The 26,860-nt window shown below is 40.5% G+C and overlaps 1 protein-coding gene across 5 annotated transcripts in view; it reads right to left on the bottom strand.

Moving 5' to 3' along the window:
* The window catches only part of DYRK4 (dual specificity tyrosine phosphorylation regulated kinase 4), a 52,809-nt gene that overhangs the window by 1,995 nt on the left and 23,954 nt on the right, over positions 1-26,860 (bottom strand). For 2 of the 5 annotated variants that reach the window (XM_049624934.1, XM_049624936.1), the window contains 10 exons: positions 26,326-26,442; positions 25,435-25,573; positions 24,217-24,377; positions 20,671-20,807; positions 20,195-20,335; positions 18,202-18,340; positions 14,868-14,949; positions 12,187-12,359; positions 8,604-8,664; positions 4,679-4,808 (listed from right to left, as the gene is read on the bottom strand). In XM_049624934.1, coding sequence (XP_049480891.1) covers positions 4,679-4,808; positions 8,604-8,664; positions 12,187-12,359; positions 14,868-14,949; positions 18,202-18,340; positions 20,195-20,335; positions 20,671-20,807; positions 24,217-24,377; positions 25,435-25,573; positions 26,326-26,442 — 1,280 coding nt within the window. Of the gene's footprint in view, positions 1-2,877; positions 3,035-4,678; positions 4,809-8,603; positions 8,665-12,186; positions 12,360-14,867; positions 14,950-18,201; positions 18,341-20,194; positions 20,336-20,670; positions 20,808-24,216; positions 24,378-25,434; positions 25,574-26,325; positions 26,443-26,860 lie in introns of all 5 variants that reach the window. The other 3 variants (XM_049624935.1, XM_049624937.1, XM_049624938.1) reach the window with 2 other exon arrangements.

The following is a 26,860-nucleotide window of genomic DNA, read 5'->3' as shown; positions in this document are numbered from 1 at the left end:
TGAACACATATGGTATCTGTCTTTCTCTGTATGGCTTATTTCACTTAGCATCACACTCTCCAGTTCCATCCACGTTGCTACAAAGGGCCATATTTCATTCTTTCTCATTGCTATGTAGTACTCCATTGTGTACATAAACCACAATTTCTTTATCCATTCATCAGTTGATGGACATTTAGGCTCTTTCCATAATTTGGCTATTGTTGAGAGTGCTGCTATAAACATTGGGGTACAAATGCCCCTATGCATCAGTACTCCTGTGTCCCTTGGGTAAATTCCTAGCAGTGCTATTGCTGGGTCATAGGGTAGGTCTATTTTTAATTTTTTGAGGAACCTCCACACTGTTTTCCAGAGTGGCTGCACCAGTTTGCATTCCCACCAACAGTGCAAAAGGGTTCCCATTTCTCCACATCCTCTCCAGCATCTAGTCTCCTGATTTGTTCATTTTGGCCACTCTGACTGGCATGAGGTGATATCTGAGTGTGGTTTTGATTTGTATTTCCCTGATGAGGAGTGACGTTGAGCATCTTTTCATGAGCCTGTTGGCCATCTGGATGCCTTCTTTAGAGAAGTGTCTATTCATGTTTTCTGCCCATTTCTTCACTGGATTATTTGTTTTTCAGGTGTGGAGTTTGATGAGCTCTTTATAGATTTTGGATACTAGCCCTTTGTCCAATATGTCATTTGCAAATATCTTTTCCCATTCCGTTGGTTGCCTTTTAGTTTTGTTGATTGTTTCCTTTGCAGTGCAGAAGCTTTTTATCTTCATGAGGTCCCAATAGTTCATTTTTGCTTTTAATTCCCTTGCCTTTGGGGATGTGTCAAGTAAGAAATTGCTGTGGCTGAAGTCAGAGAGGTCTTTTCCTGCTTTCTCCTCTAGGGTTTTGATGGTTTCGTCTCACATTCAGGTCCTTTATCCATTTTGAGTTTATTTTTGTGAATGGTATAAGAAAGTGGTCTAGTTTCATTCTTCTGCATGTTGCTGTCCAGTTTTCCCAGCACCATTTGTTAAAGAGACTGTCTTTTTCCCATTGGATATTCTTTCCTGATTTGTCAAAGATTAGTTGGCCATACTTTTGTGGGTCTAGTTCTGGGGTTTCTATTCTATTCCATTGGTCTATGTGTCTGTTTTTGTGCCAATAACATGCTGTCTTGATGATGACAGCTTTGTAGTAGAGGCTAAAGTCTGGGATTGTGATGCCTCCTGCTTTGGCCTTCTTCTTCAAAATTACTTTGGCTATTTGGGGCCTTTTGTGGTTCCATGTGAATTTTAGGATTGCTTGTTCTAGTTTCGAGAAGAATGCTGGTGCAATTTTGATTGGGATTGCATTGAATGTGTAGATAGCTTTGGGTAGTATTGACATTTTAACAATATTTATTCTTCCAACCCATGAGCACGGGATGTTTTTTCCACTTCTTTACATCTTCAATGTCCTTCATAAGCTTTCTATAGTTTTCAGCATACAGATTTTACATTTTTGGTTAGATTTATTCCTAGGTATTTTATGCTCTTGATGCAATTGTGAATGGGATCAGTTTCTTTATTTGTCTTTCTGTTTCTTCATTATTAGTGTATAAGAATTCAACTGATTTCTGTACATTGATTTTGTACCCTGCAACTTTGCTGAATTCATGTATCAGTTCTAGCAGACTTGGTGGAGTCTATCGGATTTTCCATGTATAATATCATGTCATCTGCAAAAAGTGAAAGCTTGACTTCATCTTTGCCAGTTTTGATGCCTTTGATTTCCTTTTGTTGTCTGATTGCTGATGCTAGAACTTCCAACACTATGTTAAACAACAGCGATGAGAGTGGACATCCCTGTCGTGTTCCTGATCTCAGGGAAAAATCTCTCAGTTTTTCACCATTGAGGATGATGTTAGCTGTGGGCTTTTCATAAATGGCTTTTGTGATGTTTAAGTATGTTCCTTCTAGCCCAACTTTCTCAAGGTTTTTATTAAGAAAGGATGCTGAATTTTGTCAAATGCTTTTTCTGCATCAATTGACAGGATCATATGGTTCTTATCTTTTCTTTTATTAATGTGATGTATCACGTTGATTGATTTGTGAATGTTGAACCAGCCCTGCATCCCAGGAATGAATCCCACTTGATCATGGTGAATAATTCTTTTTATATGCTGTTGAATTCGATTTGCTAGTATCTTATTGAGAATTTTTGCATCCATATTCATCAAGGATATTGGCCTGTAGTTCTCTTTTTTTACTGGGTCTTTGTCTGGTTTAGGGATCAAAATAATACTGCCTTCATAGAATGAGTCTGGATGTTTTCCTTCCCTTTCTATTGTTTGGAATAGCTTGAGAAGGATAGGTATTATCTCTGCTTTAAATGTCTGGCAGAACTCCCCTGGGAAGCCATCTGGTCCTGGACTCTTATCTGTTGGGAGATTTTTGATAACTGATTCAATTTCTTTGCTGGTTATGGGTTCATCTTGCTATTCTTGAGTATTTTTAGTGACAAGGCACTTACTCACATAATTAGCTATTCCAGTATTGATAAAACTAATTCTTTAAAAATTCTTCATTTTAATTGAGCCTAAATTTACACTTCCCAGGAACTTGCACACTAATAAAAGACCCAGGTTCTAATTCTACCTACTAACATTACAGTAGTCCCCCCCTTCTCCATGGGGTAATACATTCCACCCCCAGTGGATGCGTGAAACTGGACAGCACAAACATCTGTATATACTATGTGTTTTCCTATACACATACCTATGATAAAAATTTATAAATTAGGCACAGTAAGAGATTCACAACAATAATAATAAAATAGAATAAGTATAATAATATACTATAAGAAAAATTATGTGAATGTGGTCTCTTCCTCTCAAAACATCTTCTAGTGTCTTACTCACCCTTCTTATGATGTGAGATGATAAAATGCATATGTGATGGGATGAAGTGAGGTGAATGACACAGGCAGTGTGATGTAGTGCTAGGCTACCAATGACCTTCTGACGAGATGTCAGAAGGAGGATCATCTGCTTCTGGACCACGGTTGACTGTGAGTAACTGAAACCATGGAAAGTGAAACCGTGGGTAAGGGGGGGCCACTGTATAGAGAATGGGACAACCCACCTGTATTTTATGTTACAATCCTCCAACTATCCGAAAACATTTACATTGCTACTAAGTGTTGCTCATATGATATGGTTGCCACCTTCCTGCATAGGAAATTCCAGCTATTGTCTTACTGGTGTCCACCACGCTGGGGATAGCTTTTAACTGCAGGTAGATGGCATTAATATTGTAGACTTATCACGCTCATAAACAACTCAATCTCCCAGTTCTTTTTCAAATGAACTGCTGTTAAGCTACAACTCCCCACAGGACTTTACATTTACCTCTCTTAAATTTGACTCAAAACTTCTAGTCTCTCATTCCAAAAATTTGCTAATTAGTAAAAAGAAGAAGAAGAAGGGAAAGAAAAAGGAATGATCAGATAATGGGCCCATTAGCGTGACTGCTCCTTGCAAGTTGTGAACAGCCAGCCCTTTGCTCTAAAAAAGAAAATAATTTCTTTCTTGGTTCTGAGCTGTGTTCTGGATGGCTGGGGTTTATGGATAATTCACCTCAGTCTCAGTAGTGAGTTTTTGTCATTTGTTAAAGCACATTCATTTTATAGCCTCAGCAAGAAGCTGGCGGTGGGTGGTGACATGGAGATAATGATGGAGTACAGGATCCTTCTCTATCTCCATTCTACAGATGAGTAGCATGACCCTCAACCTTCAGAAGTACTTGACGGCTTATCCGCTGAGCTAGTGCACAAATGCCAGAAGAGTATTTTGCTAAAACTACTCCATCCCACTGGAAGAATGAGAGGCCATAGACCTATGGTCTCTAAAAATGCTAAACACTTATAGGACTGATATAACTAGAAGGCACCTTAGGAATACCCGTATTATACAGAAAAGGAAACTGAAGCCCACAGAGAGACAATGACTTATCAAATATCATGCAGCTAATCTATTTGCCATTCAGTGGAAACACACTTGCAAAACCTCTTTTAAAATAATGACAAGAGCTAACATGTTCTAAACACCTTCTAAATTAGGCACTGCTCTGAGTGCTTTTTTTACTGGTCTTTTTTTCACTGTGACTTGACTGAAGTACAGAACCTAATTTCTCAGAGTCAAAATAAGCATATAGGTTTGTAAAAGCTGTACAAAATAAATGGTTTATAGATAACCCCTTGCCTAATTCCTTAATACAAAGAGGATTTAGGCTTTATTTCCTAGGGAAATAGGGAGGGAACCAGAGACATACACTGGGTATGTATGTAAACAGTTACAACATAGAGGAGGTTGACTTCAGTTCATGAAGCAAAAGCTATTCAGAACCTGCCTTCACCTTGCTGTCTGGCAGTTTGAGGCCAAGAAGGCAAGTTCTACCCACACACTGTAATCCAGGACAAGTCACTGTTTGAGCTCAGACTCCACATCTCAAAATTAAGCAAATCATCTACTTGCTAATCACACAGGAAGGGAAGAGAGCAGTCTGATGAGGGAAAGCATTATATAGACTTCAAGCTCTATGGTCAGTATTTATTATTATTTTTATAACTGTGTCCCAGTCCCAGACTTTCACCAGCAAATGAGTGGGAAAGTACAGTGTTTAAGAGGACACCTAGAGGCAAAGACACCATGACAAACTCACACCAAACATCTTCTGAGAAAGTCCAGGAAGCTGGCATCGTAGGTTTTCAGCACCATCGTGAGATCCTTGGAATCTGGGTATCTTTTTCTCCCCCTGTTGTTGGTCATATTTTTAGGAAAACCTTTGGAATCTTTGGAGATACAACATTCTGTGTTTAGTTCCAGGTGTTAATATCCATTGGTCACATCACAGCTTTTTACTCAACCATGCTGCTTCTTGGAATGGTCTTTGCAGCTCTATCTCAGTCCTATACCATACCCCTCCCATACACACGAACATGCCCTCAGTCTCAGTCAGATGGAAAGAACCACATGTAGATTATCCAGTGAATGCAATTAACCTTTACAAACAATACTCCCTACTATCCAGTATGTTCTGAGCCTCCTTCCTGCCCCCTCCTCCCCAAATCAAATGACTTAAATGGTTTAACATTAACCAAGGTAAAATAATAATGATAATGATAATATAATAATAATAAATCTAAAGTGACAAAAACATCAGCTCTGAACAGAAAAAGATGTTGTCTATTCTTGGATTTTCTATGCCCTCTCTCCTTTCTCACTAGCCCAATAAAATGAGAATTTGGGATATGCCTAAAGTATAACAAGAAAGTTATTGTAGGAGAATCATCTGCTTTCAGAACTCATTTACAAGCCACACAAGCAAATAAATCTCATTACTTTCTATAGTCACATCAAAATTTTGACCATAAATTGGAATCACCAAACTTGGTTTGTTGCTTAAGACACAGTCTGGAAGTCACTTTTCTTCAGTCATTTTTCACTGATTAAAACCCTTACCAAAGGTATTTGTCATGCCTGAAAAGAAGCCCTGAAAACATCTCCAGAGGTTTCTCTAAAATGCTCTGTGCAGTGCTTTGAAGGTGAGGTCACTCATCTGGATATCTTTACTCTGGTGTGCATGTTCAGAAAAGACCACTTTTGCTCATACCTTGTAAATCTGCGTAAGGATGGACATGAACAGATACATACACTTTGCATACTAAACTGAATTCTCACAAAAACTCAGTGGGGTTCACATGATGGGCATTCTGGAAGGTGTATAGTGAAGCCCTTCTATTACTTTTGTAATCAATACAATTTGTGGGTCCTCAAAAAGAACATATGCTCATACTGAATTCCTAGAAGAAACCACAAATGTGTATATACACATACGTGGGCATGTGTATCTACAGACATAAAAATAAATTGGGGACATTGCACAGGGTATATAGGTCTTGTGAACTCATATAAACCCCATTTCCTTTGTTCAAACCCCATTTCCCTTTTTACTGCGGCACTAGTACTCCCATTTGATCTTATATTTCTCTTTTTACAAATGACCGAAGAATCAGGCTCACAGGCTTATAAAAATAACAGCTCATGAAGTTGTCAGTATGTAATTGTTTTTCTTGTTCAAGTTTTTCTCATTGCTCTGACACTCCCCAATATTTAATTATTATCTCCATCTCCTTTTTGCAGCCTAGAGCATCTAAGTAGCTTACTACCCTTGAGGCAACATCACTTTCTGCTAATCAAACATATAAACTACAGGTTGCTGGGGTTCGAGGAGCTTTTGGCAGCCCAAATATGGGCAAGGGAGAGCCAAGAATTGAGGTGAACATATTGTTTCTCCAACTTACCTTATCATAAGAATCACAAAGAGCTGTTAGAAACTGACTCTTGAGTTCCACCTCAAATCTGCTATATCATAGGTTATATAGGAAGATAATGGGAATTAGCATTTTGCCAAGTTCCTAACTGATTCTTTTCTTTTTTAAGTTTATTTTTAGGGTGTAAGGGGACACACAGAGAGAGGGAAGAGAGAATCCCAAGCAGACCCCATGCTGTCAGCACAGTGCCCCATGTGGGGCTCAATCTCATGAACCATGAGATCATGATCTGAGCAGAAATCAAGAGTCAGATGCTCAATGGACTGAGCCACCCAGGCTCTCCTCCCCAGCTCTGATTCTTATAATCAGATAAAGTTTGGGAAACACTGAAGAGGATGCAGCTCCCAATAAAGCCCTTTCTTATGCAGGAAGTGAAGATATGTGGATGTTGCCACCAAAAACACATCATTATTTTAAAGCCTCAATGCTGATGGTAAAAATCAGTACTCTATGAACCAGACCCTCTTACCATGCCTTATATTACTTTCCTTTTAGTGCCCCCCACTATAATTTTGACTTCAATGTTATGGGCTTAAGACGTGAGCCTTCCCACAATGTCTTATCTAGCCACAGAGAACACCAATATCCCTACTTTTCTTCCCCTAAATCCTTTGAAATCCAAAAGGCTGAATTAAAGATGGTGGATAGGAAAAATATATTTGGGGTTAAAAGACCAATTCCATTGCTCTATGTATAAGTTATACAAACAAGCCAGCCAGATCTTCCTACCTAGCCATCAGACTGCTCTAGAAGAAGTGTTAGTGCATGGGCACTGTTCTAAAGCAACCAGGACACTGATCATGCCCAAAGGGAAGGTCTTCAAAGCTCTGACTACAAGGTGAAATCTCAAAGATTTAACCATTGGAATGGCATGGGACTGACCAATCAGAAAGGATGACATCTTTGGCACTGAAACAAGATCATGAGGTCTGCTTGCCAGGCCTTAAAATTTTAGTTTCTGGATCATAGAGTCCAATGAGTCCTGGAAAAGGGGCCAGGGAGCCTGTAGCTGTGGCAGTGGTTTTTTACCAAATTGTGCAGATGGAGACTACATTTTAACCCCCCACATGATTGAACCAGTGTATACTGACTCATCACTAACATGACTAAAACATTTTAGTCCAGAAGGATCCCCCATTAGGGTATCTTTAACTCTTTTGTTGATGGGGCAAGTTAAAGAAAGTAGAGGATTCCCTCCCAAATTTTTGAGGGGCCCTCTTGGGTGGAAATAAGATGTGAGATGGCTAAGAGTGATGGAGATTCCACAGCCAATATAAGCCTGTAAATTGACCTGACAAGAATGGCTGGTCAGAAATGTCATTCCAGATGGCGCAGAGCCCCTAATTGTGGAGTCCCTTTTCCCTCACATCTGGCTTCGCTCCATGTGGCTGAACTTCCATTTCACTATGGTTTTCTTTTTTTTTTTTTTTTCCATAAGAATCCCTTAGGTTCTTGTGATTCTGTAAAAGGATTTTAGATATGGGATTGAGTTCATCTTTGTGGTGCATAGTGCCCTGGAAACCCTGCCTCAGTTGGACCTGAGGTAGATCATTGATCTACCTGTCCACATTGTACAGCACCAATCAAATAGAAAGGCAGAAGGTCAGAAAATCCAGAGCCTGGAAACAGCATGGGGCCATTGATGAGGCTTAATTCCAACAATTAGGCAGATGTCCTCCACATAACTGGCAAGCCACAACATACCCACAGCCAAACTGTTCTGACAACCTTTATTTACCCATTTCATAGCCAAGTCTCAATGATCCTGCCATAGTAAAGATATGGGGATTTAAGAGAATTTCAGCAGGAAAGAAATGCTCCATTATTTATATAACAAAGAAATTTCCCACTCTTCTGGAAAAGAAGCTTCTGCTCTTTGATTTCCCTGAACAGTACATAGTGTGAAAGGGGAAACTGCTTGCAGACATAAGGAGAATTTACAGGAGATGACATAATTATAATATTTCAAGTTTTCAAGATCTGCTGATAGATTTTCTGAACAGGAACCTGGCTATTTTTATGCCAAGATCTCCTTTGCAATGTGACTGCCCCATCCTATCTCCATCATGCTTTCTGGTACCACTTCTCAGCATCTTTTTACTTTTCTAACAGAAACTCCCAATCACAGCTTGCCCTTTGGGATGGAGCCATGGGAAGAGAACTAAATGGGGTTTAGAGTATGGAAGATATCTTCAAGGTCTGTAAAAGCTCATCATCACAATGGGAGAAAGAGATTTAGACCTGGGGACTTACCAAAAAATGTCTGTCTCCTGGAGGCTGTCTGAATGAAGTGGGTTGGCGGCAGGCCCAGCACCTTCAACAAATACAATGCAGTGGGTTCACTCTTGTGGACTCACACATTAGAGCTGGTGGGACTTTGGCCAAACTTTGCTTCTACAGACAAGGACCCGAGGATATTAAGTGATAACCTCAAGTCAGTGGCAAAAAGGCCCAGAGCATGGTTCTTCTGACTCCTAATTTAGGGCTGTTTCAGTATCCTGAGGATCAGTATTAGCCATATTATTCTAAATAAGCATTAGCACCAACTAGAGGTAGGCCACTCTAGATGGCAGCCAGATCTCATTGTCAGAATAAATAAACCAGTGTACATGCTAGCCACCCTTGAATTAAGAAATGACCTCCCTGGGAAGGGAGGAGGAGAAAAGGAGGTGGAAATCACCAGATGGGCATCAGTCTACTATTTGACAAAATATCTTCTTGAAAAGAAAAGTGTAAATGTACTTGTTCACCTTTACCCACTGAAGCCTATAGGGAGATTGGTTCAGGGATCTTCATTAAATCATCCATCATCAACCTTAGAAGCCAAGTACTCTGATTGTCTCATTTTACAGAGGTCCAGAAGGGGGAAGTAACTTGCCCAAGAGAAAGATCCAGGACTAGACTCCAGGTTTACTGATTCCCAGGCCAGCGTTCATTCTACCATAGATATCATTTATAGTTATTATTACCTAAATTATTTTTTAATGTTTATTTATTTTGAAAGAGAGAGAGAGAACGACCAGGGGAGGGGCAGAGACAGAGGGAGAGAGAGAGAGTCCCAAGCAGGCTCCACACTGTCAGCACAGACACCAATGTAGGGCTCGAACTCACAAACTATGAGATCATGACTTGAGCCGAAATCAAGAGTCGAACACTTAACTGACTGAGCCATCCAGGTGCCCCAATTACCTAAATTATTTTAATACTTATTATTTTCAATCATGAAATGAAACTATGTTTACTAATTCTCAAGGGTGTGTGTGTATCCCTCTGAGTACCTATAACTTTGAGGCAATCTAGAAAATAGAATTTTTGGATTGATGGGTGGACAGACAGATAATTAAATAGAGTAACATAAATATACACACGGAGAGAGAAAGAGAGAGAGCAAGAGAGAGAGAACAGAGACAGAAAAAACAAACAGGGAAATTAGATAGGTCTTTGTTCACAGTCAAAATATCTTTGTTTACTGATATAATAGTAAAATGTGAAATTTCCATTTTTTAGGGTTATTTTCTCCTGTTTTATCTTCCATAACAAGAAGACTTTAAGAAAAATATACGATAAATAATATACAATGAGCCTTAGTAAAGCCTTCTTATTGGAAGATATTCTTCCCAGAAAGTTAGGATAATGAATGACTAATGACTGAACAATATATAGATTTGGATAGGTGTCATCTTTGGTTTTTAGATTCTTCCGAGCATATTTGAAAGGCTGGTATAACAGTTTAATTTTAAAATGTCACTATTCTAGCTGAAAGAGAAATTAATAAAACAGTTGCAATTACAATTGCACCAAAAATAATAAAATACCTAGGAATAAACTTAACCAAGGAGGTGAAAGGCCTGTACTCTAAAAACTATAAAACATTGATGAAAGAAATTGAAGATGACACAAAAAAGATATTCCATGTTCATGGATTGGGAGACTAAATATTGTTAAAATGTCCATACTACCCAAAGCAATGTACAGAATGTAATTCCTATCAAAACATCAACAGCATTTTTCACAGAATTAGAACAAATAATCCTAAAATTTGTATGGAACTCACAGAAGACCCTGAAGAGCCAAAGCAATCTTGAAAAAGCAGAATGAACCTGGAGGTATCACAATCCCAGATTTCAAGATATACTACAAAACTGTAGTAATCAAAACAGTATGGTACAGGCACAAACACAGACACATGGATCAATAGAACCAAATAGAAAGCCCAGAGGTAAATCCATAACTATATGATCAATTAGTCTTTGAGAAAGTAGGAAAGAATATGTAATGAGAAAAAGTCATTTCAACAAATGGAATCGGGAAAACTGGACAGCAACATACAAAAGAATGAGACTGGACCACTTTCTTACACCATACACAAAAATAAACTCAAAATGGATAAAAGACCTAAATGGGAGACCTATAACCATAAAAATCCTAGAAGAGAGCACAGGCAATAATTTCTCTGACATCAGCTATAGCAACATTTTTCTAGATATGTCTCCTGAGGCAAGGAAAACAAAAGCAAAAATAAAATATTGGAACTACAACAACTAAAAGATAATGTACTGAATGGGAAAAGATATTTGCAAATGACATATCTGATAAAGAGTTAGTATCCAAAAATATATAAAAAATTTTTACAACTCAACACCCAAAAACCAAATAATCCAATTAAAAATGGGCAGAAGACATGAACAAACATTTCGACAAAGAAGACCTATAGGTGGCCAACAGACACATGAAAAGATGCTCAACATCACTTATCATCAAGGAAATGCAAATCAAAACCACAATGAGATATCACCCATACCTGTTAGAATGGCTAAAATCAAAAACTCAAGGAACAATAGGTGTGGACAAGGATGTTGAGAAAAAGGAACCACCATGCCCTATTGGTGGGAATGTAAGCTGGTGGAGCCACTGTGGAAAACAGTTTGAAGATTCCCCAAAACATTAACAATTAGAATTACCACAGATCCAGTATTTCCACTACTGGGTACTTACCCAAAGAATACAAAGATACTAATTCAAAGGGATACATGCACCCCTTTGATGATTATTGCAGCATTATTTACAACAGCCAAATTATGGAAGCAGCCCAAGTGTCCATCAATAGATGAATGGATAAAGATGTGAGATATATACATATATATATATGTGTGTGTGTGTGTGTGTGTGTGTGTGTGTGTAACGGAATATTATTCAGCCATAAAAAGAATGAAATCTTGACATTTGCAACAACATAGATGGAGCTAGAGAGTATAATGCTAAGTGAAATAAATCAGAGAAAGACAAATACCATATGATTTCACTTATTTTTGGAATTTAAAAATCAAAACAAATTAACAAAGAAAGTAGAGACAAAACAAAAACAAAAAACAAAAACAGACTCTTAACTATAGAGGATAAATTGATGGCTACCAGAGGGGAGGTGGGAAGGGGAATGGATGAAATAGGTGAAGGGGATTAAGAATACACTTATCATGGTGAACACTGAGTAATATGTTGAATCACTACATTGTATACCTGAAACTAATATAGCGCTGTATGGTAATTATACTGGAATTAAAAAAAAAATTGTTAATGGTAAATAAATAAATAAATAAAATGTCGCTATTCACAATATGCTGGAAATTTCATCCTCTGCAACTATTTAAATTTATGATAAAAATGCTAGGTGTCAACTCAAAAATGTACAGAGGGGCACGTAATTCCAAAAATATTTTAGGGAACATCCAACAGCAATAGTAAGTATTCAGGCCACTGCCCTACAGCGAGTCTGATGCAGCCCCATGTTTCAGAGTGTAAGCTGACCACCCTGTGGGACCTCAGTCCTCCTCCTCACCTCCATGATGCAGGCTAGCTGCTCTACTTCATTCTCCCCAGGAAACAGAGGGTAGCCCGTGTACAACTCAGCCATGATGCAGCCCAGGCTCCACATATCAACGGCCATGTTGTAGGGATGGCCTAGAATCACTTCTGGGGATCTGTAGAACCGGCTTTGGATATAGGTATATACTGTGAGGAAAGAAAGAGAGCCATCATGTAAAATCCTCTTCTCCAAAACACGCTCCTCCAGGGCACCTTCTCATGTGAGGGCCCAGGATAACTAACACTCCCTACCACTTTTCACTCTCTCAGCTTGGCAGGGAGATGGAAGTACAGCCAACCAGCACATCTGAGTCACACTGCATATTTAATCTCATCTCTCAAAATAAAGAAATAAACTTAAAATTAATATAAAGCTAAATTTTCAACTATCATGTGAATTTGGGGTATAAATTTTCTTTTTTTTATTTTTAAAAAATGTTTATTTATTTTTGAGATGGAGACAGACAGAGCATGAGCGGAGGAGGGGAGAGAGAGAGAGAGGGAGACACAGAATCCGAAGCAGGCTCCAGGCTCTGAGTTGCCAGCACAGAGCCTGACGTGGGGCTCAAACCCATGAACTGTGAGATCATGACCTGAGCTGAAGTTGGACACCCAATCGACTGAGCCACCCAGGTGGCCCTGGGGTAGAAACTTTCTGAAAGTATTGTGATTTGCCAAGGGAAGAGGCATATTAAAATGGAAAAAGAAATACAAAATGCAGACTCTTCTAATATGTATTGAATATATTATGTGCATTGCATAAAGTATAGAAGGAAGACCCCAACAAAATCTGAACAAATGAAGCCAGCAGAAGAAGACAGTACTGTGGGGAGCCTAGATTTTACAGTGGTAGGAGAAATGGGACGTTATAGTGATTTCCACATGCTGTTATAGGGGTGGGACAGGGATTCTGCGGTCACTTCTCTGTTGTTTGCATTGGTTAGAGAAAACAGGTAATAATTTTGTGATTTAAAATACAATAAAGATAGGGGTGCCTGGGTGGCTCAGTTGGTTAAGCATCCAACTCTTGGTTTCAGCTCAGGTCATGATCTCATATTTCGTGGGTTTGAGCCCCACATCAGGCTCTGTGCTGACAGTGCAGAGCCTGCTTGGGATTCTCTGTCTCCCTTTCTCTGTGCCCCTCCATTTGTGCCCTCTCTCTCTCTCTTTCTCTCTCTCTCTCTCAAAAATAAGTAAATAGCCATTAAAAAATAAATAAACAAAATAAATACATAATAAAAATGACTTTTATACTCTGCCTGCTTCCAAAATGGATTTGATGTACTTTGCAATCAAAGTACATATACGCACAGCATAGTTCTTTAAAAATTGATTTAATGAACAGTTATATAATCCTTAACATGTGCCAGGCACTATTCCAAGTGCTTTGTACAGAGAACCCTTTCAGTCCTTACAACAACCCTATGAAGCAGGTACTATTATTGTCCCCATCTAAAAATGAGAAAACTGAGGCATACAAAGATTCAAGAAATAATTAGAGTCAGTAAGCTGTAAGTGGCAGAGCTGGGATTTGAGCTCGGGATGTTTGAGTCTATATTGGCTAAAATAAAGATAAAAGGAAGTCAGAAAATATGTAAAGGGGAAATGACTATCTGAAATAAAGGATAGGATCATTATAAATTCCATTTGGAGCACCCTGGCAGCCAAGACAAGAGGTTGCATGCTTTTGTAGCTGAGAAGAGTAAGCAAATGAGTGCTTTGTGGGAGGCATATTGTTTTCTAGCTGGAATTTCTTTGGGGTTCCATACATAAATTGTAAAGAACATGTGTCTTCAAAAGTAGTGCTGCAAAATATTTGGAAACAGCCATCTTTCAGGGGTTTTTTTCAGCCTCTGATGAAGAGGGTCCTCTGATATCTCCTGCCACCATGAAAGCTGGTCCCAAAGTCCCCCTTTGGTGGGCCCTTAACCCAGTCTGTACATATTTGCAATCACTGCACCTGTCATATTACCTGTATCTTTGTTTCTTCCGCTGAACTGTAAGCAAGCAGAGCACAGAACATGTTGGGTTTATTTTGTTGTTCCTGTGCCCAGAACAGTAACAGACACATAGAAGATACTCTAAGTGTTTGTTAAATGGTACATGTTCTTGCCATCAAATTTGATAAAAGTCAAAAGAAGAGACACTTAAATCAAGTTCAGTGAAGTTTATGCAAATGTGCTCCAGGGATGCTTTCTGGATTCTAACCTGGAAAAAATATAGTCTACAGAGCCTAGGGCAGTGAATCCCAAACCTCAGAATGGCTGTGTACTCTAAAATGCAGACCCCTGGGTGTTCCCCCAGAAATTTAGGTTCGGTGCATCTGGGGTGAGGCCCTTGGAGCTGTAATTTTTTAGAGGCCTCAAGTGATTCAGATATACATCTGGTTAGTTTGGGGACCCAAGGCACTAGGATAATTCCAGATTCACAGAATCTGAGTGCTGCAAAGGACCCTTACGGTATTTGAGTCCAATCTTCTCATTTTGTAGATCAGGAAACTTAGAGAAGTGAAGCACCTTGTCCAAAATCATTCTTGCAATTGTTGTGACTGAGCCCAGACTAGAACCCAGGTGACCTCGCGTGGGAAGTACTGTTTCAGTAAGGGAAAGAACTCACATTAGAAAAATTCAGACAAAGGGGCCAGAATGGGCTTACCTTTCTGGTGTTCATAGCAACTTGATCCAAAGTCAATGACCTTAACAGAGACTTGGCCCTTTTGGTATAACACTATATTCTCCTAGAGAGAAGAAGAAAGACGTAGTTAGGTTTTAAAAATGTTGCTCTACACACTCTGTTTACCTGAATGCCTGCCATCTTCTGGGACCCAGTTCAAAATGTGACCACCTCCAAGTGGGCCTCCTCCCATGCCTTCTCCAAACACCATGTTCTCCCCATTCCTCTGACTTCCTATTCAATTTGTGGTCTGCACCTCTTGTTTGGACTCAGTATTTGCTGCTTTTAAGTATTTCTTTTGCATAGATTTTGTCTCTTTCTGCATATAGAATGTGTAATTCCTGAACACTGTGGTTTATTTTTCTCTTCTTGGCACCTGGTTCTATCCCTTGCTTGCATAAGGTCTTAGAAATATCACTGACAATTTAATGTTTCCATTAAGTGCTCCACCAACATACTGATATGTCAGTAATGGACAAAAAAAAAAAGGGCAATAATTTAATTCAAGTTGTGATTCTTTTGCTAACTTTGGGGGCAATGTGAAACCAACATCCCAGGAGAGTCATGGTTAAGCAAGCAGAGCTTATGGACTCTTAGAACATGAGGGTGTACTACCTAAAGGCTAGAAGATTAAAGTCCCAGTCATGGCTTCATGGATCTCAATATCAGATGGATTGACGATTATGAATATCAGATTAATTGCTTGCTTACTGAGTTCCTTAACTTTATTGATATGGCATAGCAGGCTTGGTCTAAAGCCTCTGGCACCACAAATTAAGAAAGTACAAACTTAGTCCATAATATCTGTTCTAGACAATATCTATATAACTTGAAGAATTCAATCAGCAAGTGTTTAAGAAGCAGACATTTCCAGTGTGTCTGCATCCCAATGGAAAGTCTCCTTAACTAAATGGGGCAGGCCTTCCTACCATATTGACAGAAACAGCTCTATAGAAGGGATGGATGCATCACAGGTCATTGAAACTAACCTTTGAGTACATAAGAATTAACTCCCTGATTCTTGATCCACACTCATCAAGCACTCTCCTGGTTGCATGTGTACTTTTCTACTGGGCACATATATTCTAGGTTACTATTTCTCAAGTAAACCTATTATGTCATGTCAATTTCCTTAGTAAGAGTCAGTACCCTAAGCCCAAAGACCATGGATCTTGCAAAGCTTAAATATGGAGAATAAATCAATGTATCACTATCTGGTGAGACTCCACCAGTAAACCCTGAAAGAACAACCCTATCTTGTCAATATTTAATTTTAAAAATATCTCACATTTACCTGATGAGTTTCTCCAAAGAGTTAAAGATAGAACTGCTTTATGATCCACTAATTGCACTACTGTGTATTTACCCCCAAAATACAAAAACACTAATTCAAAGGGATACATGCACCCCTATGTTTATAGCAGCATCATTTACAACAGTCAAATTATGGAAGCTGAGTGGATAAAGAAGATGTGGTGTATATATAAGCAATACAATATTATTCAGCTATAAAAAGGAATGAAATCTTGCCATTTGCAACAACATAGATGGAACTAGAAAGTATAATGCTAAGTGAAATAAGTCAGTTAGAGAAAGACATATATCATATGATTTCACTCATATGTGGAATTTACGAAACAAAACCAATGAGCAAAGGGAAAGGAGAGAGAGAGAGAGAGAGAGAGAGAGAGAGAGAGAGAGAGAAACCAAGAAACAGGCTGTTAACTATAGAGAACATACTGAAGGTTACCAGAGAGGAGGTGGAGGGGGATGGGTGAAATAGGGGATGGGGATTAAAGAGCACAATTATCATGATAAGCACTGAGTAATATATAGAATTGTTGAATCAATACATTGTATATTTGAAACTAATATACCACTGTATGTTAACTATACTGGAATTAAAATTAAAAACTCAAAAATTTTTAACTGTTTTGGGGGTGGGTGAGGAGAAGGGAATGAGGAAAAGTTAAGGGATATTTAAATATTTGTGAGGGTCATACTGTTTCTGGAACCAGTTCCTGACCCCACATTTTCACACTCTTATACCTTTCCCCTAGCTACCTGTACTCCTCCAGTTTGCAATCATTAATTCTTCTAACAAGCATTAATTTGTTGCCTACCATTATTATTGTCAGGTACCATGTCAGAGCCTGGGAATAAAATGGTGAGAAGACATGGTCCCTGACCTTGGGGGAGCTTGCAGTCAGTGGAAGATAAAGAAACCATTCCTACATAGCAACCAGTGCAATAGTAGAGCTAAGTACACTGGAAAGCAGTGTGGAGGTTCCTCAGAAAATTAAAAATAGACCTACCCTATGACCCAGCAATAGCACTGCTAGGAATTTATCCAAGGGATACAGGAGTACTGATGCATAGGGGCACCTGTACCCCAATGTTTATAGCGGCACTCTCAACAATAGCCAAATTATGGAAAGAGCCTAAATGTCCATCAACTGATGAATGGATAAAGAAATTGTGGTTTATATACACAATGGAATACTACGTGGCAATGAGAAAAAATGAAATATGGCCTTTTGTAGCAACATGGATGGAACTGGAGAGTGTGATGCTAAGTGAAATAAGCCATACAGAGAAAGACAGATACCATATGGTTTCACTCTTATGTGGATCCTGAGAAACATAACAGAAACCCATGGGGGAGGGGAAGGAAAAAAAAAAAAGAGGTTAGAGTGGGAGAGAGCCAAAGCATAAGAGACTGTTAAAAACTGAGAACAAATTGAGGGTTGATGGGGGGTGGGAGGGAGGGCAGGGTGGGTGATGGGTATTGAGGAGGGCACCTTTTGGGATGAGCACTGGGTGTTGTATGAAAACCAATTTGACAGTAAATTTCATATATTAAAAAATAAAAAAAAAAAATAGTAGAGCTAAGTACAGAATACCAGCAGGACCTGTGAGAAGGGCACATCCTTTTGGAACGGAGGAAGTGGTCAGAGATTTGCTGTACCCTTAAGACCACTTCAGAGTAGAAGGGACAGAGTCAGGATTTAGTACAGCAGTGCTCCATCTCTCTGCATAAAACGTCTCTGTATACCCTTAAGCCTTTCATAGGAAAGCCCTCAGACCTTCCTGTTCCTTCCTGTCTTGGTGATGCCACATCTCTCTGCATTGCCTTGATACCTGTCCCTTAATCTTTACTGCATCATTCTTGGTTTACATAACGTATAAACATAACTGCTTGGCTTCCACCCTGAAACCTTGGCCAAACAGCTTCCCAGTTTCCACTGGAGAATAGAACAGGGAAGTTTCTGAGGGTGGGAAACAGCTCCCTCGACAGGACAGAGCTTGTACTCACAGGCTTGAGATCACAGTGAATGATTTTCTCTACATAAAGCATTTGCAAACACTTCAAAACAGAGAGGGTGAAGCGCCGAACTATTGACAGACTGAAGCCTTGAAAGCTATTATTCTTCATCAGCTCATACAAGTTGATTCTGGAAAAGAGAGAGAGTGATGTGTATGTATCAGTGCAAAAGGTATAATACTTACTTTGAACCCGCAAACCATCCCATATCACTTGATTTCCCTCTGGTAGTAGGCAAGTCTTAGACCAGGAGGCAAGACTTTTGTGTCGTATAACCTCAATTTTCCCTTTGATTCATGGTGGATCCAATGTGAAGCCCAACTGTGCTGGCCTCTCTGATGTCCCCTTGTTTCTTATGTGGCAAGGTCATTAAACCACTTTGTTACACATGTGGGTGTTAAAAGGTTGGACCAAACTTCTGAAATATTCATAGCTTCTTAGGCCGTTGGAAGGAATCTAGAAAGCCCAACACCCAACAAAGTGGCCACTCCTGCCCCAAATTGACAAGGCTATCTAAAGACATCAGGTTCCTGACAAGTAAGGGAAAAAGAGAGTGGGCAGATGGGGGCTGAGGCAAAATGGAGAAGCCCGACCCTATCTAAAGTGAGCCTGGCTGCTTGGTCCCATCTGACAGGGTTTACTGTTGCTAGATTACCCTAAAGTTTTTAGACAGGCAGAAGCCTGCACTACTGTATGGAAGTCTGCTCTATTATATGAAATATGCTGACTTACAAATGTTGGAAACAAATGCAAAGCATTTTAACAAGAAAAGCGTATCCACGGGCTGCTAGTTTGTGACTCTGCAAACCTCAGTGATTTGGGGAGAGGTGGGAAAGAAAGGGCATGATCCAGAAACAACTCTGCATCAACTTCTTCCTAGTTTCCAATCTTCCATTCCTAAGCCTTCTCTAACACTGGCAGTATTTAGGAAGCTGTTCATTCTTGAGGGGTACAGATAAGATGTGAAGCTCCAGCCTCATCCTGACTGGCTGTGCGACCCTGGGAAACTCCCAGCCCCTTTGGTCTTTGGATTCTCCCTGCACACCTGCCCCTCCCGACCTCTCAGGGCTCTTTTAAGAACAATGGCATCTAACTGTGTACTGTGCCTTTCTAGGCAGCCTGGCTTGTCCATTTTGACGCATGGAAGATAACTCATCTCTGCCTACTGGAAAGCAGAGCACATTCCGCACTCATCAGAGATGGTGAGAAGGGTGCCATCCTTCCTTCTGACTCAAATTTAGCTGGTTCCCAGAATTTCACTGACAGCAATGGTGTCCTGGGGGCCCCAGGCTACCAGCTCAGTGAATCCCATAACACTGGGCCTCTGAGAGCCTACCCCAATTATCCCCCTTTGCTAAATGCACTCTGGGTATCTGGTTTTGTTCAGATTGTGAAATACGGTCTTCTCAGAGAGAAAAGTAATCAAACTAGCATGCCCTTCCAATTAGCACACCCTTCCAGTTCCAATATTCAGCAAGGTGATGCCAGTCTATTTCAGTCAGGTTCTGTTCCCTGCCCCAAAATATCTGCTCATATCCTTATTTTCTCAAAATCATAGTTCTTTCCCTATGCTGAGCAGCTAGCTGCCTGTCCCCTTGGTTTCCAACCACTGCACCACAGGATTATAAAGCCAATGAGTGGAGACATGGACAAGGACAGTCCCTTTCAACATATCTAAGTTTCAGTCTTGAGGGCAGGGAACTTGTATTGGTTATGTCACCCAGTTTGTCACCCAGAGCTTGTGCAGCACAGCCAGGGTATGCTGGCAGTTGACAGGCATGACTGAGGGATAGGGTGAGATGGGTAGCTTTAGGTCCAGCTCTTTGCTCCTTGGCTTTCTAGATAACTGAGTGGCCATTGTGTCCACTCTAGTCGTTAAATATTCACACCCAGAAAAATCTAGTGTTCTGACCTCAAAGTTTTTCTTCTGTCAATTTAAGCAACTTTTCAAAAGAAAATGAATTAAAGAGGAAAAGCAGCTGACCCCAAGAGTTCAAAGGTGATGCAGAGATGATTGCGAAAATAGAAAAAGTCTTTCATGTGCACCACATTGTAGGTGTTGTCTTTGTCCTTCCTTCTGAGAGCCTCCAGGATCTTCAGCTCCACCAGTGCCTGGTGGTGAAATCTGAAGGGGTCATGGAGTGGCAGGGAGGGCAGACAATGGGGACAGAGGACACAGTGTTATGTCATGCTGCAGCAGTAAGCCCCTTTCCCGAGCCTCTCCCCATCTCCCCAGCAAGACTGTCCAGAGGGGCAGAAAGCACTAAAAGCTCCACACTCTTGCCCCCTCTTTGCCCCATCGTGGAATCAGATAGGTAGAGAGAGAAAGAGGAAAAAGATGAGGAAGATCAGAAGAAAAGGCAGAGTCAGGAAGGGTTGGCATTATGAAGGGGCCAGAGTCATGCAGGCAACCCCCCCCACCCCCGCCCACCATGGTCTATGCCATCTGCCAAGCCACACCTCTTCTTGTTCCTGATGATTTTCAAGGCCACCAACTCATTATTTTTGTGATCCAAGCACTTGGCCACCTGTCCAAAGGACCCTTTCCCGATCATCTCCAAAACCTCATAGCGGTAGGCAATGTGGTCATGCAGGACCTGCAGAAGCCAGGCCAGAGTGAGGAACAGAGCCATAAACTCTGGGACTTCCCTCACACTGGGGCCCCTGAGTCAGCTAAGGGCTGACTCCTAGAGGGAACTTTCTGAACTGCCAGGCATTGGTGCAACTCCCACCCTCCTCTCATTGCTGCTGCAGTGGTTAGGTTGTTGCCTAGATCCCAGGCTCCACGTGTGGTGCCAGGAAAATCCCACAGGTTCTATCTGTCATACAGTGCAAAGAACATTGGATGGTCTTCAGAAAACTTGGGTTCTAGTCCCAGTCCTGCTACCACCTCTAGTTTTCCACATGTGTGGAAACCTATAAAGCAAGAGGATTAAACAAAGTGGCTCTAAGGTCGCTTCCAATTTAGACATTTCCTGATTCTTGAATGCAGTTGAGCAGCAGCTTCAGTGTGGAGGAAGTTCTCTTTCTTTCCCCTGATGTGTCTCCACCAATCAGAGAAGGCTTCGTGTCTGCTCTGCCTCCTTCTGGTCAGATCTGGTTCTCCTCTTGACTCATCCAGATTTAATTCTAACTTGGAGTTAGCAGTACAGAACTAGACTCTTTCTCAACCAAGAGGAGGAGCATTTTTCAAGACCCAGAATCACCCATGTCCCTTCATGGGCTGCAAACTAGAGAACAGGTATTTATTCACAGCAACAGGAAACCTTCAATTAAAAAGACTTTATCTGTGTGTCTTCAGACAAGTCACTTACTCACTCTGAGCTGAGTGCCCTCATCTGTAACTGAAGGTTCTGGATAAGAACCTCTAAGGCTCACTCTGGAAAACAGTATGGAGGTTCTTCAAAAAATTAAAAATAGGACTACCCAATGACCCAGCAATTGCACTACTAGGTATTTATCCAAGGGATACAGGTGTGCTGTTTTGAAGGGGCACATGCATCCCAATGTTTATAGCAGTGCTATTGACAATAGGCATGTATGGAAAAAGCCTAAATGTCCATCGACAGGTGAATGGATAAAGAAGATGTGGTATACACACACACACACACACACACACACACACACACACAATGGAGTATTTCTTGGCAATCAAAAAAGAATGAAATCTTGCCATTTGCAACTACATGGATGGAACTAGAGGGTATTATGTTAAGTGAAATTAGTCAGAAAAGGACAAATATCATATGTCTTCACTCATATGAGGAATTTAAGATACAAAATAGATGAACATAAGGGAAGGGAAGCAAAAATAATATAAAAACAGAGAGGTAGACAAAACATAAGAGACTCTTAAATATAGAGAACAAACAGAGGGCTGTTGGAGGGGTTGTGGGAGGGGGAATGGCTAAATGGGTAAGGGGCATTAAGGAATCTACTCCTGAAATCATTGTTGCACTATATGCTAACCAACTTGGATGTAAATTTAAAAATTTATTTATTTATTTATTTATTTATTTATTTATTTATAAAAAAGAACTTCTAAGGCTCTGAGAATCCCTGATTCCTAGTTTTACATTCATGAATTTGGGAGAGGTGAAAGACAAATGTTTGTGTACAAGTTCTCAGGATGTGCTTGTGATTCTGTGGTGGTGATTTGTTCATACAGCAGGAATCAAGATCATGAATATGAACAGGTACAACTTTACTAATATGTGGAAGTGGACTACTCCACCTATAAAGGTCTGTCATAAGAATGTACAGGGAAAGGGAAAGGGACAGGTTCTGCACATGTTGGTGTAAAGGTATTTGGTATATATTTTATACAGGCCACCAGTTTGGATATATCATAATTATTTGTCTACATGTCAACTTTGACAATGATTGTCATCACTTGAGGCCAAGGATCAAGTTGTACTCATTTTTATTGTTCCCTTCATATTTCCAGAGTCTAGCAGATGCCCCAGCATGGTAGGTTCTCTCTCAATAAATAGGTATTAAATTAACACTTGCTGACAAAATAGAAATGAGAATGCAGTGGGCTGCTTGTTTGGGAATTTAGCTCAGTGAATTGTCTATTTGTATGTGTATAATGTAATGAAGATGGAGATTTTGAGTGTACAGTGAGCATATGTTATCCCCCTTCCTGCTTCCACCAGTAACATAGCTGCCTAAGATTTAAGACTGAGGAACTGAGTTTCAGTGAATTAACTTAAAGGTAGTGCTGGCATTGCTGGGGAATTTCCCAGAGATTCTATGCCCGGGTAGGAGGGTGGTCAGGGAAGGGGTTGAGGATATCTGGATGAATTGGAGGTAAGGTTTACATTGGTGATTCTTGACCAAGGATCCATTATTAACCTATCCCTCTTTGAAACTTTGTGTATGTTCAGGGTGCCTCTTCTGGGATGAGGACTCATAGCTTTTGTCAGACTCCTAAAGGGATCCTTTGCCTAAAAATGTTGAGAACCAGGGCACTAGATAGAGGATGTGTGCTAGAAACTTTAAATCCATCCTTCTCAGAGTGTGGCCCAAGAAACAGCAGCATGGACATCACCTGGCAGATTTTGAGAAAGGCAAAATCTCAGGTCCCATCCCATACCTACTGGATAAGAGCCCACATTTTTAACAAGATCCCTAGGTAATTTGTGTACATAGTAAAGTTTGAGAAACACAGCTCTAAATACTCTTAAGAAGTATGTCTCTTCTATGAAGCCTCACAGACCAATCTTGTCTCCTTTAAATGTAAATGAGTTGTGAGAAAATGACCAGAGAAGGAAATTCCCAGCAGCCCAAAAACCTAATGGACTAAGTATCACACACATCTGGACATCTTCAGAAGTGGACATTTCTTTCCAAAGCAAAAGAGACACTTTTCACCGCCCAGATTTCACCTTCAGGCTGGTAAGAGGCACTGTCCTGAGGAATTCTCAGATACAATCAGAAAAGGAGGAGAGATTCATCTTTGCTAGGATCCATCTTTGGAAAACTGAAGAAAGTTGAGCATTAGGGACCAGGGGCTACAGTGACAAGAAATTTTTTTTTTTTTTTGGTTGTGAGTAAATGGCAATTAAAATAAAATAGAAACAGGTCCATGTGTGGACTTGTATGGAAGACCCAAAAAAGAGAATGCTGGGAAGAATGCATCTTATTCCATGGACTCTGGCCTTTCCAATGGGTCCAGGTTTGTGCACAAGAAGAGCTTGTGGGAATTTGCCAAGGATGCAAATCTGTTACCCCAAATACTCTTGGAGAAATCAGTATTGACAGCAGAGTAGTTGTTATATTAATTACATGTTTTCCCATTTTTAAACATGGCATGTTCCCATTTCCCATTTTTAAACATGGCATTTCTTTGGTTTAGAACCTACTAGAATCCTTCAGGATGCCTAGTCCAAGGTATATTGGCACCAAATGCTATCAAATACCCCACACCTTTTTCCTTTCCAGATTACCTCTTGTCCCCAAGCCCTAGGCCCCTGGAGATACCATGATCTACTCCCCTGTCACCTTCATATAGGAGCCATGTTCATCATCAAAACTCGTTTTGCTGAACTCAGGAGTCACGTGGAGCTTCTTTGCTTCCAGCCCCAGGAACCACAGCTCCGTGTAGCCCAGGATCTCACTTTGTTCATAAGAAGACAGCTGGTTCTTAAAAAACTTTAGGGCCTCTGTGTGAAAGACACTATCATTGTCAGTTGAGGCAACAAGGGGATTTTCCCAGAGGGCTGATGATGGCACCCCTTCCAGCTCATGAGTCAGTCACTCTTTTCCTCAACTAGATGGCTTACTAAGGATCATGTGTCTTTAATCTCACAGGATAAAAATGTAAAGGATAAATGCTAAGGTGTCATATTCATTTCAACAAATCAGGAGGGAAACACAAGGGAAGGGAAAGGGAGAATTTAGACCTCAAAAAGCTATGAGTTGCAGCAGCATGGTAAAAATTCCAGACATAAACCTAGTGTCAATAATAGTATGTAGTTATGGCAGCAGTTTCCAAGTTAATATGGTTTGGGGCTACACAAATGGTTTATCCTGGGAGGGTTTGCAAACGATGACTTCAAGGACCCGACAGGTAGTTTAAATGCAACTTTAAAGGGGCCCAGGAGATATTCCCACTCAAATCTGCAGCTAAGCCAATGAGTACCTCCAACTACAAGGAAGGAATGTGTGTTCACTCTTCTCTAACCCTCACTGATTGCCAGACCCCATCAGGTGTTTGGTGTTTGGTCTGAGGGCAGGTGGGGTAGGAGAGGGAACTGCTGGAAGGAAAAAAGACATGAGAGAGAAAACCTGTGTGAAGGGCAGTCATGTGAAAGCTGAAAATGGCATATTCTTAGCTCAGAAGACAGAACCATGACCTAAGAGCACTAGGAGCAGATATCAGCTCTGTAAAGGCAGAACTAGCTCAGAACTGAAGTGATGTGCTCATGGATGGTTCCCAAGATTGTTTAAGAAGAAGGACAAAAATTTCAAAGCTGCAAGTAAAGAGCTCTAAGCATTGGATAGTGTCGGCATAGTGGATGTTGGTTCTCCTCCTTTGAATTCTAATAGAGGATGAATGTCTGAACCTTGTGAGAAGTCAGGCTCCTGGCCAAAAACTGATGTGTGATTTTTCTGGCCCAACACCTGGAAGCTTAGCCCTCCCCACCCAGTTCATCTTGTGACACCTTGGCCATCTAGAACCAGCCCCCACTATACTCTGCTACCACTCCAGAGACATACCTGCTGCTGTCAGAGGCACCTTGTGCTTTCTTGGTGGTTTCTCCTCTGGCTTGGGATCTTGGGTTTTAATGCTTGAATGGAAAGACATTTCTGAAGTCTTGAGCTCAGAAGCTGACATCTGATTGTGAGTCTGATTCTCCTGTCCAGACAAAGAGACTTGAAATAAAGGACTGCTTAGACTTCTCCTGGGTGTCACCAACCATTTATCAGACCAAGGACACCCACATCCAGCCAGACTCTTCTCCTTCCTTCCCATGGAGAAAATGGTAATTATGAGACATTAGGTTTTCTCAATCTTCCTCTCAAAGGAATCAATCTCATGATTCTCTGTGAGGCCCATGCACATTACCATGTGTAGTTGACTACCCCAGTGACATCTTACTGTGGGAAGAAATGGAATAGTTTTTTTTTGGTTTTTTTTTTTTGTTTTTTTTTGTTTTTCTTTACTGCTGCTCGGGAGAAGGCCAGTTCCTAACTAGATAAAGTGACTTGACCAAGGGCACAAACACGTGAACTTAATGTGTCTATAATACCTCTTTAACTTGGCACTTTCTCACATCTTATTTGGCCCTTACATTAAAAAAAGGGGACACTGGAGGAAAACAATTATTCTGTATTCTTCTACCATTTGTACATCAGACATTTCATTCTTCCTTTCCACAAAGAATCCTCATGACAATCCTATAGAGAGCCCATTTTGATTAAAGAAGGTCAGTGATTTATTCAATAAGGTTTGCATTCATTGTAAGGGGTGAGAACAGGACTAGAGCCCAAATATTCAGGTGCCATTGTGCTTTCCCCACCATCCTAGGCCTTCATAAACTTGGTTGTAGACTGAAGTCACATCTTTAACCTGCCTGCTCAGGGCCAGGTCCATTGCCCTGTACTTACCTGATACAGCAAGGGTGGCTTTAGCAAGATTTTGTTGCTGATGTGTGGGAGGTTAACCATGTTCTTCTTCCCCTTGGTATCCACAAAAGGGAGTGAAGTAATGCTGGTGTTTGTATTCTATATAAGAAGGAAGTGGATAAGGTACAGACGCCTCAGGCAAGAGATCTATGTCTTCAGGGAGTCATTTCTCCCAGGTTTCCCACCAGAGCAAGAATGAGCCTAAACCAAATACAGGCCTAAATCTATTTTCAAAGCTCTTGTATAGAAAAGTAGAGTGGAAAAGCATATGGGCTGTGGGTTTGAATCCCTTCTCCATCACGTACAGCTGTAGACCTTGAATGGGTGACACAACTCTTCCTTTAAGTTTTAGTTATCTCATCACTACCATGGGGACAAAAATGGGATCTCCCTCATAAGGGTTTTGTGAGGTAAATGAGGCAACTCATGTAGAGCATTCCATAAGTGTTAGCCATTATTATCATCATTTCAATATCTTACCACCATAATATGGGGCAGTTCTTCCTGCTATATAATT

Source organism: Panthera uncia, chromosome B4, assembly GCF_023721935.1.
Source record: "Panthera uncia isolate 11264 chromosome B4, Puncia_PCG_1.0, whole genome shotgun sequence".
NCBI lineage: Eukaryota > Metazoa > Chordata > Mammalia > Carnivora > Felidae > Panthera > Panthera uncia.
This window is presented reverse-complemented; position numbering and strand designations above follow the sequence as displayed.